The 15,259-nt window shown below is 42.2% G+C and overlaps 1 protein-coding gene across 1 annotated transcript in view; it reads right to left on the bottom strand.

Moving 5' to 3' along the window:
• Positions 1-3,743: 3,743 nt before the first annotated feature.
• The window catches only part of HTR2C (5-hydroxytryptamine receptor 2C), a 152,194-nt gene continuing 140,678 nt past the window's right edge, over positions 3,744-15,259 (bottom strand). The window contains exon 4 of the mRNA XM_047843924.1: positions 3,744-4,570. Coding sequence (XP_047699880.1) covers positions 3,744-4,570 — 827 coding nt within the window. The remainder of the gene's footprint in view (positions 4,571-15,259) is intronic.

Below are 15,259 nucleotides of genomic sequence, written 5' to 3'. Positions count from 1 at the left end.
GCATCCAAAGCCACGTGGAATAGAGGGAAATTCAGGTGCTACATGACTGGAGACCCAAGAGTTGTGAGGCCCATTTTGGCAACCGGAATAGATAACGCAGTGCCCACAAGTACTGATCATGCTCAAAAGTTAGCTGTTGAATGTAGAGCAGCTGCTAAGTATTGGGGATAAAACCATCAACGAGCTAGACATGGTCCTAAGGTGCCTGGGTGGCTCAGTCGGTTAAGCATCCGACTCTTGGTTTTGGCTCAGGCCATGATCCCACAGTTCATGGGGCTGGAGCCCCGTGTCGGGCTCTGTGCTGATGTGTGGCCTGCTTGGGATTCTCCCTCTCCCTCTCTGTTTCTCTGTCTCTGTCTCTCTCTCTCTCTCTGCCCCTCCCCCACTCATGCTCTCTCTCTTTCTCAAAATAAATACATAGACTTTAAAAGAAAAGACAGACATGGTTCTTTCTGTTCTTGGGGAGCTTAGAGTCTGGTGGCAATAAAATAGTAATGAAACTTATTGCAAAGAGTATATGAGCCATCCCAGGCCACTCCTCGGGTTGAGGAAGAGAGGATAACTTGGGAGCACAGTTATTCCGCTCACGAAGCATCAGTGGTGTTTGTTAGTATTGTTTTGTCGTTTGCACCTCTTTTTTTAAAAATGCTTTTTTAATGTTCATTTTTGAGAGAGAGACAGAGTGGGAGCAGAGGAAGGGCAGAGAGACAGAGGGAGACACAGAATCTGAAGCAGGTTCCAGGCTCTGAGCCCGACGGGGGGCTCGAAACCCACAAACCGCGAGATCGTGACCTGAGCCAAAGTCAGGCGCTTAACCGACTGAGCCACCCAGGCGCCCCCGTTGTTTGCGCCGCTTGTCTTTCCTCTGGTTTTGCCGTCTTTGGGTACATGCAGAATTAATCAGAAGAGTGATGTTTTCTGGTTCTGTTTGTCTTTTTGAACTTATTTTTTTAGGACATGATTTAATTGTCAAACGACATGAAGCGTCGTTTCATGTCTTCCTATCTTCCCCTTCAAAAGGCACAGGGGGGGGAAAAAGACACGCGACAAGCTAGCCAACATTTAATAAATTTAATAAATTAATAGGAAGTATCACAAAAACCTGGAATGGATAACATACAGGAGCCACGAGTAAGACAACACTTGGCAACCACTCACAAAAAGTACCATTTGACAAAGGAGAAGATTTACAGGAAATAATATAAGGCAGTCTGTTGCACGTGTCTTAAACAGATATACATATAGAATATAGTACATCAAAATGATTTGACAGCAAATTCACCACGTTTACATTTATCACATGGAGTGTTGTTTTTTTTTTTTAAAACATTTACAAAAGTTTGTAGATTTAACACTGAACTGTAAGATTTATATCCAAATGAGCATATTTGTTTCATACCAAACTGCACAGAACTTACGAATAGCACACGATTTGAGAATAATGACTGTGTTGGGTACTATGAAGTACTACTACTCGATGACATAAGGATTATTAACAAATGTGCTATAAGCTATTATCATTCAACTTATTGCTAGTGCTTTTGAAAATCTGTGGTTTGTATTTTTTTTTTCTTTGTAAAACATGTGCTACGAGCTTGCCCTGCTAGTTAAGAAATCAGATGTTTCCAATTTTCTCCAACAGTCACAATACTTCAGATCTGAATGCGCAGTCGTGTTAAGGACTGCTGAAGGATTTTCTCCAGTCCTGTTAAGATCACCTACTCTGTCCCGCCTCAACACAAATCGATGGATTCATGCAACATACACAGCATACATGAGGGACACCATGTGTATGTGCAGAACTCGTGCTTCATGCATGCTGGGTGTCTTCGGACATTTTCGTGTCAGTAAGAATTAGATCGTCTCGTTCAGTTTCTTATAATTGGTTTAACATGCGGTTCGACAGAGCTAGAACAGGCAGGTGGACTTGACTTTCATGTCAGATTTGGGCATGCTCAAGCGATTGACGGATATTCGGCAGTGTTGCTCATCGAGTAGAGACTGTATGAGTTTCCTCGAATACAGCAGCTCTCCCACTGCCCTGGTGGCAGACGGTTGGATTTATCTATGCTGTGTGTTGAGAACATCGACCAGGGGTTTTGGAAATTCAGATTCTGCCTTCACCAACCGAGAAGCACACGCTAAGGCGCGTAAGTAACTGTCAGGCATCAGAGATGGCATCATGCATTCTTCGGGAAATTGATCCACAGTTGTGTGAAATGGACACACATGGAAAGATAGTCACTGGAAACGCTTGTGTACTCGGAACACAGCATAGACTTGATGGTCTGACTTTAGCAGTGCTTGAAAACCTCTCACGGTTAGCAAACAAGTTAAATGGCGCTGAATTCTTAGAGCAGCAGGCCCACGAATGGAAACGATGGCCAACACTTATTGTGACACAACGCTATATTTTAACAAAGATTTAAACCTCTGCTACACAACTGCAGGACAATGAAGAGCTTTCCACTTTCACAAATTAGCTGCAGCCTCTTCCTGCACGAGAGCTTGGAAGGATCTGAAAATGAGATACATTTTGTTTAAAATCCGAATGGAAACTCTGTATTTCTGTTTTTCCCAGAGTTCAGTACAAGCTTGTTTTGTAATTACTTTTTTTTTTTTTTTCACATTCTAAGGGCCTAATTCTGTAGTCCTTAATCAAGTAAAACTTCCAAGGTTTTGGTCACCTATGCTCTTCCTGCGCAAGTTTTACTCAAAAACGGACTGCTAAATTGGGTCCTATAGACAGAGGTACCGTAATTATGAAAATACTTTAATAAGGCTCAAAATGCAAATTTCACTTTGTGTGTAGCACACGAATTTCCAGGATTCGGAGATCAAAACCCAATCGACGTCGAATCCTGGATTGGGAAATAACTCTGGGATCTCACTCCCCAGTTTCATCACAGAATTAGGTATTTACTAAGGACCAGAATGAAGACGTTAATTCCAGTTTGCTTGGCATTGTAATCAGAATTTGAACATTGTCCTTGAGAAGTGAAAAGCTATTGGTGTATATATCTCGTATCAGCCTTCCACTTCCGTAGTCCTGGTCATCCAGCTGCTATGTTAAAAGACCACTATGTTTGGGGACGGACATTGCAGTAAAATACCAACACGACATTCTGACAATGTCAAATTTTGCCCCTGTATGTGACAACGAGGCTAAGTTCTACCTTTGACGTCGCCAATAGGTGTGATAAGGTCATCAGAAGGCAGAACCTATCTTACTACGTTGATGTGTGTAGATGAGCAGAGCAAGAGTTTAAAGCGTATATTTACTGTTAACCCGGGAAAAGAGTCCAGCGAATTGTCAATTTTGGTGTGGCTGAAGTGTAACCACTGTCCCCGTACATCATTCTGGTCTCACGCAAACGCCACCTGAGATGAACATCGACATTTCCTTATGCACAAAAGTGAGTGGGCGAGAGAGAGACAGAGAGAGGGGGGCGGGGGAAGGAGGGAAGGAAAGAGGGAGGGAAAGAAGAAACATCAACGTTTTACGCATCGAATAATCAAAATAAGTTATTCTCCATCTGTTATAAGCAGTAAATATAGAACCCTAAATCTCACTATTGTATGCATGATTGTAAAGTTGCAAAGCTATATACAAAAACACTTTTTTTTTTTTAAATCGGACGACGATATTTACATTAGGTATGACCGACAGAAGAATTAGAGAACCTTTTCCTACGTTGGTAGCTTTCCCGCAGGAAAGGCCTCTGCCGCTTCCGCACTGCTAATCACACACTGCTGATCCTTTCACTAATCACATTGGAGGAGTTAACCGGCAGCTCCAAGTTCTCTACCTGCATTTCTATACCGGGCTCCCGATCATCCGCTTTCTTAACCACCGGTTCGTTGGTGTGCCGGTAAATGTTAACGTTAAGCTCCCTCCCAGACAAAGCAGTGGCCGCGACCCTCGGGATCTGTCTGACCGGAGGCTTCTTCTCTGCCTTATAATTGCAGCGCAAATAGTTAGAGAAAGCCCTTCGGTAAATTTTGTTGAAAAGCGTGTACACCAGAGGATTAATGCCCGAACACACATAGCCAATCCAGACAAACACATTCAGAAGCTTCTCCATGAGCTTCTGATTACAGGCCTTCCCACACAGAACCGACAGAATATTGGTGATGAAGAACGGGCACCACATGACCAGAAACACAAAGAAAACAATGCCAAGGACTTTCGACGCTTTCCGTTCGTTGTTGATGGCTTGCATGGTGCCCCGGGGACGGCGCTCTTTCTTCTTCCTGCGGCGCGGGTTCGGGTCCTGGTTGGGGTTGGGAGCGCTCTCTTCCTCGGGGGGGTTCCTCTTGCAGCACTTGAGACAGTCCAGGCTTATTCCGGGCGGTTCCTCGACGTGGCCGTGCAGTAACATCAGGGCTTGGCGGCGGAGGACGTGGATCGTCAGGCAATACGTAATCACCATGATCGTCAACGGGATGAAGAAGGCGACGAAGGACCCGATAAGGACGAAGTTTGGGTCGTTCAGCACGCAGGTCGTGTTGTTGACGAACACTTTCTCTTCGTCTCTCAGTCCGATCACTGGGATAGGAACTGATACCCCTGGAGGAACAGAAGAAGAAGGGAAGGTCTTGTTACAGAGCACTGGAGAGCTGCGCGGGTTTGTACAGCCGCAGACATCCATCCAATCGCACTTTGCCGGAGAAAATTCCGAGCTGATTCTTTGTTGAAAGCTATTCATGGCCTGAGTTGCTAGGCACGTGAAAGAGAAGCAGGCGGGCCTCAGGAAATGGCAGCTTCTCTCCTGTGGGGAATGCCTTCCCCCCACATTTCTGTGCGGGAGGCAAGGAATTACCATTGTTGCTTGTGTGTAAGAGTGCATCGTGTCTGCTTCCTTTCATTTCCAGCTCCCAGAACTGCGCTGGCGCACAGCGGGCACTCAACAATCGTTGAGTGGATGGATGCGTTACTTCTATACTCAATGTCATTGATAAATTCAGAGGTTCGTGTTGTTGGCATGTCATCTTCCGCATGCAATAAAAATGATGCGCATACCGCCTACGACACTCATCACAGCCTATCAGGGTTGGCCGGGCTGAGTTTGAGATGAGCTCTTTTTAAAAATGTTTATTTAGTTTTGAGAGAGAAAGCAGGGGAGGGGCCGAGGCAGAAAGACAGACAGAATCTCAAGCAGGCTCCCTGCTGCCAGCGCAGAGCCCGATGAGGGGCTTGAACCCACCAACGGTGAGACCATGGCTTGAGCCAAAATGGAGAGTTGGACGCTTAACCGACGGAGCCACCGAGGCCCCCCCCCCCACTGTGTTTGAGATGAATTTTTAGCTCACTCCCGCCTTTCCTGAGGAAAGAGGGTAAGAAGAGGAAATTTTAGGTGTGAGTCCTGTGGAGCCAGAGCCTGGGGAGCTCTGGTTACTTGAGATGCAGAGAACAGGATGGCACCCAGCCGTGCTGCCGGGACGAGATCGGACCGCTATGCACAAATGATCTATATGCAGAAAATGAGAGGGCTCTCTTTTCAGCAAGAGTTTCTGTGAGTCGCTGGGCATAAGCAGCATCATTTCAAGGACCAGAGGCAGAGTAAAATGCAGAGTTGGGAGAGACGCGGTAGTCTCATTTCTGTCTAGAATCTCGAGCATTTTGTTTGTTTGTTTTTTTAAGAATACTGAGAGGTAGCCCTTGTAGGTAAGCAGCTCCATGAATAAACAGGCTCCCGGGTAGGAAACATCAACAAGGAGGTGGGAGTGGAAGGGGATCTTGTGCCTCCGTCTAAGGGAAAAGCTTGGAAATTTTCAGAAATCTCTCTGGTAGATCTTGAAGAGATCCTGCATCAATAAGTAGGGATAACTTGCAAATGAAGTTCAAGGGTTTTTTTTTTTTTAAATATTTATTTATTTCTGAGAAAGAGAGAGAGAGAGAGCAAGCAGGGTAGGGGCACAGGGAGAGGGAGACACAGAATCCGAAGCAGGCTCCAGGCTCTGAGCTGTCAGCACAGAGCCCGATGCGGGGCTTGAACTCACCGACTGTGACATCATGACCTGAGCCTAAGTCGGAGGCTTAATCGACTGAGCCACCCAGGTGCCCCTGAAGTTCAAGTTTTAATGTTAATTTATTCTCTCTCGTGTCCCCCCAGGACGTTGAAGCCTGGGAAAAGTCAGATTGCACTTTTAGGAACCTATCTGAGATTATTACTAGGCATCCCGGGCTGGTAGATATTCACATTATGAGCTGTGAGGGGAGACAGAAGTGCACTCCCAGAGATTGTTGCCGGCTTTACGGAACACATACAGAACTGTGACGGATCTGAAAACCGAAAATCCCTTGGTACAAGCTGTCCTAACAGCCTGCATCAGGTGGAGACTTTTGGCTGGATGACCAAAAGTGAAAAATGGTCAGCGGCTCTCTGCTAGAGCCCCCTGAGGACGTTGACTGGTGTTCACTCCCTGGGAAGACACGAGGAAGAGAGAGCACTTGGAAAGTGATCTGTCTGCCCTCTTCCTGAGATGCGGAATTTCTGAAATGACTGGCCTTTTGTTTCCCTAGAGAAAGAGACCAAGTGATGGTGTGAGAAGCAGTAATAGATGTGACGAGGCTCTTTGTCACCAAGTTTGATGAAATGCATGGAGGAATTTCAACAGGCATTTGGGACTACAGACTACACGAGAGAACCACACAGGTTACATTTCTTGAGTTACGGAAAGGCAGGTACGCAGGTTGCCAGCTCTTAACGTTGGAACCTTTATTCGGAAACTCATAAATAAGAAGGGAGTCTTTAGAAACAGGGTAGATCAAGTGTGCCCGAAGGAAGTCAGTAGTGGCTTATCTTCGATGAAATGTTTTAGTGAAGGGTTAGGTCGCAGGAAGTTTTCTGGAGTTAAAGGAGTGAATAGGGAAGTAAGAAAAAAAAGGGAAGAACTTCTTCAAAACAATTTACAAGACAAAAAACTAGAGGAAGAACCTGCAGATTACGACAGTCTTAAAATACCTATCAAGCAATTACAATATGTGGCCCTTCTTGGAATCTCGATGCCAACAAACATTGAAAAGCATTCATGACCCAGCTGGAAATTTTGAACCTTCACTGGCCTTTCCATGATATGAAATCATTACTGTTCATTAATCTTTCAGAGAGATGTTGGTATGGTGGCTATGTAGAAAAAAAAAGTTCTTGTATTTTTAGATGTGCATACTGAAATATTTATGAAGTATTGTGATGTCTGGAATTTATTTCAAAATAATATGGAAGGGAAATGTAGATAGGAGTGAAACCAGACAGTCCATGAATTGATAAATTTGGGAGCTGGATGATGAATACATGAGTCTTTATTATATAATGCTACCTACTTTTGCAATCTTGAAAGCCTCCATAACAAAAGTTTAGTAATATTTTAAAAGTTAAGAAGAGAAAAAGAAGACATAAAGGCCCTTTCTGAAGCAGGCAATGAAATCGCCATTAGATCCCAGATCATAAAGTTCTCCAAGACTTACTGGCCACGCTAGGCTTGGAAGTGATTACTTCTAGAGCAAAAGACTCGGGGTCCTGAGTACAAACACTCACCACTTTGATATAACTTTTCTCACTAAGTGCTGGGAGGGGAAAACTCATATTTTCTTAGGATCCTATAGCAAGACCAGAGGGGGTTTGGGGAACTGCTCCCCTTCCAACCTCTCCCCTCTCGCACCCCTTTCCCCCAGCATCTTGGGAACTAGAGCTTGAGGCTACAGACTTGATCTAGGGAATTCACATTCACTCTGGAGGAATCCTGATAAGGGCTGAGAAACCTACACTCAGGAAACAAATGCTGGACTGGTGATTCAACTCCCTACAGGAAAGGCTGCACAATCTTCTCGAGACACGTGAAGTCTCTGGGGGAGGGCCTTACGCACTGACCATGAGATCAGAGCCCAGCTCTGCAGCGGGATTAGTGTGTTTGTTAAAAGATTTACTCACTTTCATAAGGGACTCTGGGCTCTCAAAATAGGCCTGTGTCAAAGGATAGCAAAAGACGGATTCCAGATGAGCTGAAGCTGTGATTGGATATGTAAGTCCAGTTTTTTCCGTGGCATCTATGTGTGTAATGTCATGTACATGGAGTAAAGAATGATTCTAAAGCTGCCTTTTCTTGAGTCTGTCTCATGTTCCAGGCACGGAGCCATGCAGATCACTGATATTATACATGTAAGCTGTATTATCTCAATTTGGTGAAAGACTCTGTAATACAGATATTTTTTGGCAAAGTAGCTTAACCGCTTTACCAAATTTATGCCATTATTAATTTTCTTTTTCTTTCTTTCTTTTTTTAAAGCAACCATGAATGCAGTCAACAAAACAAGAAGAAACTCAAGGTTTTTTTTGATGATATCTGGAAATCATAAATAATAGCAACAAACGAAGCAGCATTAATAACAATACATATTGCACAGATTATCTTATTCCATACTTAAAAAAAAAACTAAAGATATGTGTCAGCAGTTCTCAAAGTGTGGTTCAAGGACCTTGGGGGCCTCTGAGATTCTTTGAGAGGGTTTGCTGGTCTACGGCCATACCACCCTGAACGCGCCCGATCTCGTCTGAGAGGGTTTGCTAGGTTTCTTTTTTCCAACTCTTTGTCTTTAAAACTGTGTTTTCTTCATACACTTTAATCCAAGCAAAGCATCACAAGTTGAATGCAGCTACATGTACGAGAATTCAACTGTCTTTCCATAAAACTAAACACGGGAGAGGTGTTCAAAACTGTAAAACATAGTTTTCATCAAAATGTTACTTAACGTTAACATTACCAGGGTTCATTCTTGTTATTTAAAGGGAAATCGTTCATAAATAGTTTAAACATTTCTCAGGTTTAATTGTAAATACAGCAAGTATCAGTAGATATAATCCACATAAACAAAAGCTTTTTGGGATCTTCAATTATTCTAAAGAGTATGAAGTGGTCCTGATACCACTGAGTTTGAGAACTGCTGGTCTGTGTTAATAGCTGAAGTTACTTAAACCCTGGAGAGTTAAGTTCAGCAAATGTGTAAAGTCTTTCTCATACTTTAAATTTGTCCATCAGTAGAAATTCAGGGGATAGTATAATGTCAGGTAAATATAAACAATATCGATAATAGCAATGAACTTCATGCACTATCTTATTCATTCTTGCAAAAATTCTGAAAGGCACATGTTATTGGGTGAAGTTAACTTCAGAAAAATTAAGTGATTTTAGTAAGTATAATTGGAGCAGTCTCTGATATTTTTATTTCTAAAACCTTTCAGTTGGCCAAGGAGAAAGACTGCTTCCGATTTGTCACACACCAAGTCAAGTATTTTATGAGTATTGTATACTTTCATGTGTTACCTTACTCTGTGCAGGCAAAAACATAGAAAGAAGGAATTATTAACGAGAGGCAAGGAATCTTTCTGAAATTAACTTCAATGAATCTTTATCAATCTTCTTTAGAATTCTAGAAACAACAAAGATAAATTATCACTCATGTTCTGCTGAAAATGCCAAGTACTACTCCAACCAATCAGCCGGCAAATATTTTGCATGCATTATCTCACTTAGCTCTCAAAACACTCTGAAAAAATGATTATTATTTATTAAGCTTACTGAATCTCAGAGAGACAAGAATACTTTCCGTAAACATATAGGGTCTTAGCACTTTAAAAACGTTGAATTCGGAAACAGTTATAGTTCAAGTCTTTATTAAAAATATCATTGCTGCTACTAACTACTCTTATCATTCACTGAGTACTCACTGACTCTCGTGTTTTAGCTGCATCACATACTTTTCATGCATTATCTCATTCCAACCTCATAAGAGCCATAAAATAACTTGGTAAGATCATTTACTTCAAATAAGGCAAGTAAATCCAGAAAACGTGTAAACATGTTCACACTGTTTTGGAAAGCCTCGAATTCAAGCAACACAGATCAATTCTCTTCGAACTGTACCGTATGCCAATGATTCTTAGATGCACAATTTCTTTCAGATTTTAACGTGTTTGAAAGCACGATGCGTCTTGCAACTGATAGTCTCTTACAATTACCGTCGGCCGGTCAGTCATCGCTATGTAGTCGTCAATGCAAATACGTTCACATGGGTGAATCTGGTCTGAAAAACTTCTTTTAATCTCTTCTGGTAAGATCAAAATTATCAGGAGCACAATTTGCAAAATGGGTATCAGCAGCCTGGCGGTAACTTAGTGTGACTGAAGAATTATGTCAAAGCAGGCAAAGGGATGGAATGTTCTGAAGAAGGTATCAGCAGAGTCAAATGCCCCAGAGAAGTCTAGAACTTAAAACATTGCCTCTGTCTTTGAAAATGATTGTCAAACCTAAAAAGAGGGGCGCCCGAGTGGCTCAGTCCATGAAGCATTCGATTCTCGATTTCGGCTCAGGTGACAATCTCACAGTTCATGAGATCAAGCCCTGTGTCCCTGCATCCGGCTCTGCACTGACCGCATACAGCCTGCTTGGGAAACTCTCTCTCTGTCCCTCCCCTGCTCCCTTGCTCTCTCTCAAAATAGACATACATTTAAAAACAAAAACATGGGAATGCAAGCTGGGGCAGCCACTCTGGAAAACTGTATGGAGATTCCTCAAAAAACTAAAAGTAGAACTACCCTACGACTACTAATTGCACTACTAGGCATTTATCCAAGGGATTCAGGTGTGCTGTTTCAAAGGGACACATGCACCCCCATGTTTATAGCAGCACTATCGACAACAGCCAAAGTATGGAAAGAGCCCAAATGCCCATCGATAGATGAATGGATAAAGAAGAGGTGGTGTATATATACAACGGAGTATTACTCGGCAATCAAAAAGAATGAAATCTTGCCATTTGCAACCACGTGGATGGAGCTGGAGGGTATTATGCTAAGTGAAATTAGTCAGAGAAAGACAAAAATCATATGACTTCACTCATATGAGGACTTTAAGAGACAAAACAAATGAACATAAAGAAGGGAAACAAAAATAATATAAAAACAGGGAGGGAGACAAAACAGAAGAGATTCTTAAATATGGAGAACATAGGGTTACTGGAAGGGTTGTGGGTGGGGGGGATGAGCTAAATGGGTAAGGGGCATTGAGGAATCTGCTCCTGATATCACTGTTGCACTATATGCTAACTAACTTGGATGTAAATTGAAAAAATAAATTAAAGAAAAAAAAAAGAAAATGAGGAGGTCCCTGATGATTATAGAGACAACAATTATAGTGGAATAGTGAAAACAGATAAATAATGAATGGTGATACAAAAGAGGGGAGAGAGTTTATAGAATGAATTTCCTGGAACAAATTAGCCAACATCAAAATGAAAACATTCTTATAAACTGGAGGGCTATTGTCAGTAATTCAACTTCTTATGAAACTCAAAGGCAATCTCAGAGGCATCTATTTTCATGAGCTGTTCTTCGTGGAAAGGAATTTTTTCGAGGACACTTGGGAGGATCACACAACGTCACGCTGACATGAGTGGTCCCTTGCCTGGTGGAGTAAGGAGTCTCTTGCACATGGGAGTTGATAGCGTGCTGTGGTACGTACATCACTATGAGGTCCGTGCAGTGAGAATGGTAAGAAATTCAGAGTCAGGCTCGGAGTCGATGTTGAACTTCAAGGGTTTTTTAGCTTTGAGAAGAGTAAGGACAGGGGTACGTGTGAATAAAGGTTAAGGATCGCAAAAGTAGGGGCAAGGAGAACAGAAATGACTTTGAGGGAAGTTGAACTAAAAGAAGAAGACTGTAGCAGGAAAGCAAAAGAAGACAGGTCAGGAGCCTGAGGAACGAGAGGAATGTTCAGGGCTTGTGAGATACACGTGGATGAGAATGTGTGGAGAGGTGGGTGGGGAAGGTCTTAGGATTTAACTGCAACATGGCTGAGGGCATGAGGAAGTGAAATCGGAGATAGCACTGAAATAGGACCACATTACTACCAAGAGGTAGCAGAATGTGCCATCGCAAAATATGCCTCTTTGGGGTACGGATCATTTCGAGTTGATTATTTTGAGACGTCACAAACACAGAAGAAGCTCTGAAAAAGTAGAAGTTATCTGTGCTCATGGATTGGAAGAATAAATACGGTCAAAATGTCAATACTACCCAAAGCTATCTACACATTCAATGCAATCCCAATCAAAATTGCACCAGCATTCTTCTCGAAACTAGAACAAGCACTCCTAAAATTCATATGGAACCACAAAAGGGCCCGAATAGCCAAAGTAATTTTGAAGAAGAAGACCAAAGCAGGAGGCATCACAATCCCAGACTTTAGCCTCTACTACAAAGCTGTAATCAAGACAGCATGGTATTGGCACAAGAACAGACACGTAGACCAATGGAATAGAATAGAAACCCCAGAACTAGACCCACAGACGTATGGCCAACTAATCTTTGACAAAGCAAGAAAGAACATCCAATGGAAAAAAGACAGTCTCTTTAACAAATGGTGCTGGGAGAACTGGACAGCAACATGCAGAAGGTTGAAACTAGACCACTTTCTCACACCATTCACAAAAATAAACTCAAAATGGATAAAGGACCTGAATGTGAGACAGGAAGCAATCAAAACCCTAGAGGAGAAAGCAGAAAAAAACCTCTCTGACCTCAGCTGCAGTGATTTCTTACTTGACACATCTCCAAAGGCAAGGGAATTAAAAGCAAAAATGAACTACTGGGACCTTATGAAGATAAAAAGCTTCTGTACAGCAAAGGAAACAACCAACAAAACTAAAAGGCAACCGACGGAATGGGAAAAGATATTGGCAAATGACATATCGTACAAAGGGCTAGTATCCAAAATCTATAAAGAGCTCACCAAACTCCACACCCGAAAAACAAATAACCCAGTGAAGAAATGGGCAGAAAACATGAATAGACACTTCTCTAAAGAAGACATCCGGATGGCCAACAGGCACATGAAAAGATGCTCAACGTTGCTCCTCATCAGGGAAATACAAATCAAAACCACACTCAGATACCACCTCACGCTAGTCAAAGTGGCCAAAATGAACAAATCAGCAGACGATAGATGCTGGAGAGGATGTGGAGAAACAGGAAACCTCTTGCACTGTTGGTGGGAATGCAAATTGGTGCAGCCGCTCTGGAAAACAGTGTGGAGGTTCCTCAAAAAATTAAAAATAGACCTACCCTATGACCCAGCAATAGCACTGCTGGGAATTTACCCAAGGGATACAGGAGTATTGATGCAGAGGGGCACTTGTACCCCAATGTTTATAGCAGCACTCTCAACAATAGCCAAATTATGGAAAGAGCCTAAACGTCCATCAACTGATAAATGGATAAAGAAATTGTGGTTTATATACACAATGGAGTACTACGTGGCAATGAGAAAGAATGAAATATGGCCCTTTGTAGCAACATGGATGGAACTGGAGAGTGTGATGCTAAGTGAAATAAGCCATACAGAGAAAGACAGATACCATATGGTTTCACTCTTCTGTGGATCCTGAGAAACTTAACAGAAACCCATGGGGGAGGGGAAGGGGGAAAAAAAAAAGGAGGTTAGAGTGGGAGAGAGCCAAAGCATAAGACACTCTTAAAAACTGAGAACAAACTGAGGGTTGATGGGGGTGGGAGGGAGGGGAGGGTGGGTGATGGGTATTGAGGAGGGCACCTTTTGGGATGAGCACTGGGTGTTGTATGGAAACCAAGTTGACAATAAATTTCATATATTGAAAAAAAAAAGAAAAAGTAGAAGTTACCCTTTTGTTAGAGAAATTTGCATTCGTAAAGGAAATCTGCCCATCTAAGCTCCTTCCTCTGTGCACCAGGAAGAGCAGGATGACTAAATCATTTGAAAACACTAAGCCTATATTTAAAGTCCAATAATGTGCTTACACTGTTAGGGGTGAAAGCTGGCAAAGTGGAAGAACTTAAAGATACAAAAAAGAAAAGTAACAGGTGATGGAGTAAGGTCCCTGAGGAGGCAAAGTCAGAAACAACTGGAAGAGTTACACTAGGAATTAAAAACGCCTGTTACTTTCTATTGGAAGAGATGATAGTATGAATGGGTGGTAGAAATGATCCAGGCCTACCTGAAAAGGTAAAAGAGGAATTAACTAGAAAGAAGAAATAACTGATAGATGGCAAAAGAGCCGAGTTGTTAACTTGATGTACAAAATGATGTAAGTGGATATTTGTTGATTCTGTGAAGCAATAAGAAATAAGGAGAGTGAATGTAGTTAGATGAATGGAGATAGTAAGGTTTTCTTAAAAAGAAAAGAAGTTGAACACTCTTCTGTGCTGCCGGGAAAATATTTAGGAGGGCGAGTTTGGAGACTCAGGAGAAGAAGACAATGGGCAATGGAACAAGGGTCTGAGAACCTGAGAATAAACGGACGGCTGGGTCCCTAGGCAGAAAGTGAACGCTTGGGTAGAAAGGGGCCTCGGGTCTCTTGTAACGGGTAAGAAAGATATTATTATGCAAAGGAAAGAAGAGAGTCTGAACTAAGGGAGAAGTAGGAAGGATTAAGCGAAATAAACCAATTTTGTGATATTTGGGAAGTTCCATCAATAAGACATGGTGATTGATTGGATAGGGTATGTGAGGGAGAGGAAAGAGTCAACAAATAATTGCAGGTTTCTGGTTTGTGTCCTCAGGTAGATGGGGTTGCCACTAAGCATAGGACCATAGGTGAAGGAGCAAGATTGTGGCATTGAGGATCAGTATGAAATTCTATGTGAATATAGGTGTTTAGAACTCAGGAGACAGGTGTGAGCTGGGGACAGGACTTTTCTTATAAGGGGAAATTATAAGGTCGTGATCTTTTAAGAACTGTTGTGGAAAGAGAAGGAAGATCAGAAAAGAATCTAGGGCAAGGGTTCTAAACCTTTTTGTAACTATAGACCTCCTCTCAGAATAATGTGTTTTTTAAAATATGATTTATTGTCAGAATAATGTTTTTGAATGGATAAAACAACACAGGGGATTGCAAAGGAAACAAAATTCGTTTGCCGTTCTATCAAACATTAAAGCTAAACTTCAGAGACGGCAATATATGTGCTTTCTGATTAACACGTTAAATATCGAGGTCTAGTTATGGATCAAAGAGCTACTGAAATTTTGAGACAGGGACCAGCGTCTACCATATGTTCAGATATTTGCCGGAACTGAATGTGATTTTCAGTTATCTGTGAGTCCTATTGATGATAATAATATAGATACTGCAAATTACCCTTCTGGTTTGTTGCCTACATTTGTAATTGGAGTAAATCCCCAATTTCCGTTATAGGTTAGGCAAAATAAAGATGTTAACCTTTTGCAA

This window comes from Prionailurus viverrinus, chromosome X (genome assembly GCF_022837055.1).
Source record: "Prionailurus viverrinus isolate Anna chromosome X, UM_Priviv_1.0, whole genome shotgun sequence".
Taxonomy (NCBI): domain Eukaryota; kingdom Metazoa; phylum Chordata; class Mammalia; order Carnivora; family Felidae; genus Prionailurus; species Prionailurus viverrinus.
The sequence above is the reverse complement of the archived record's forward strand: the minus strand, read 5'-3'. Positions and strand labels throughout refer to the sequence as shown.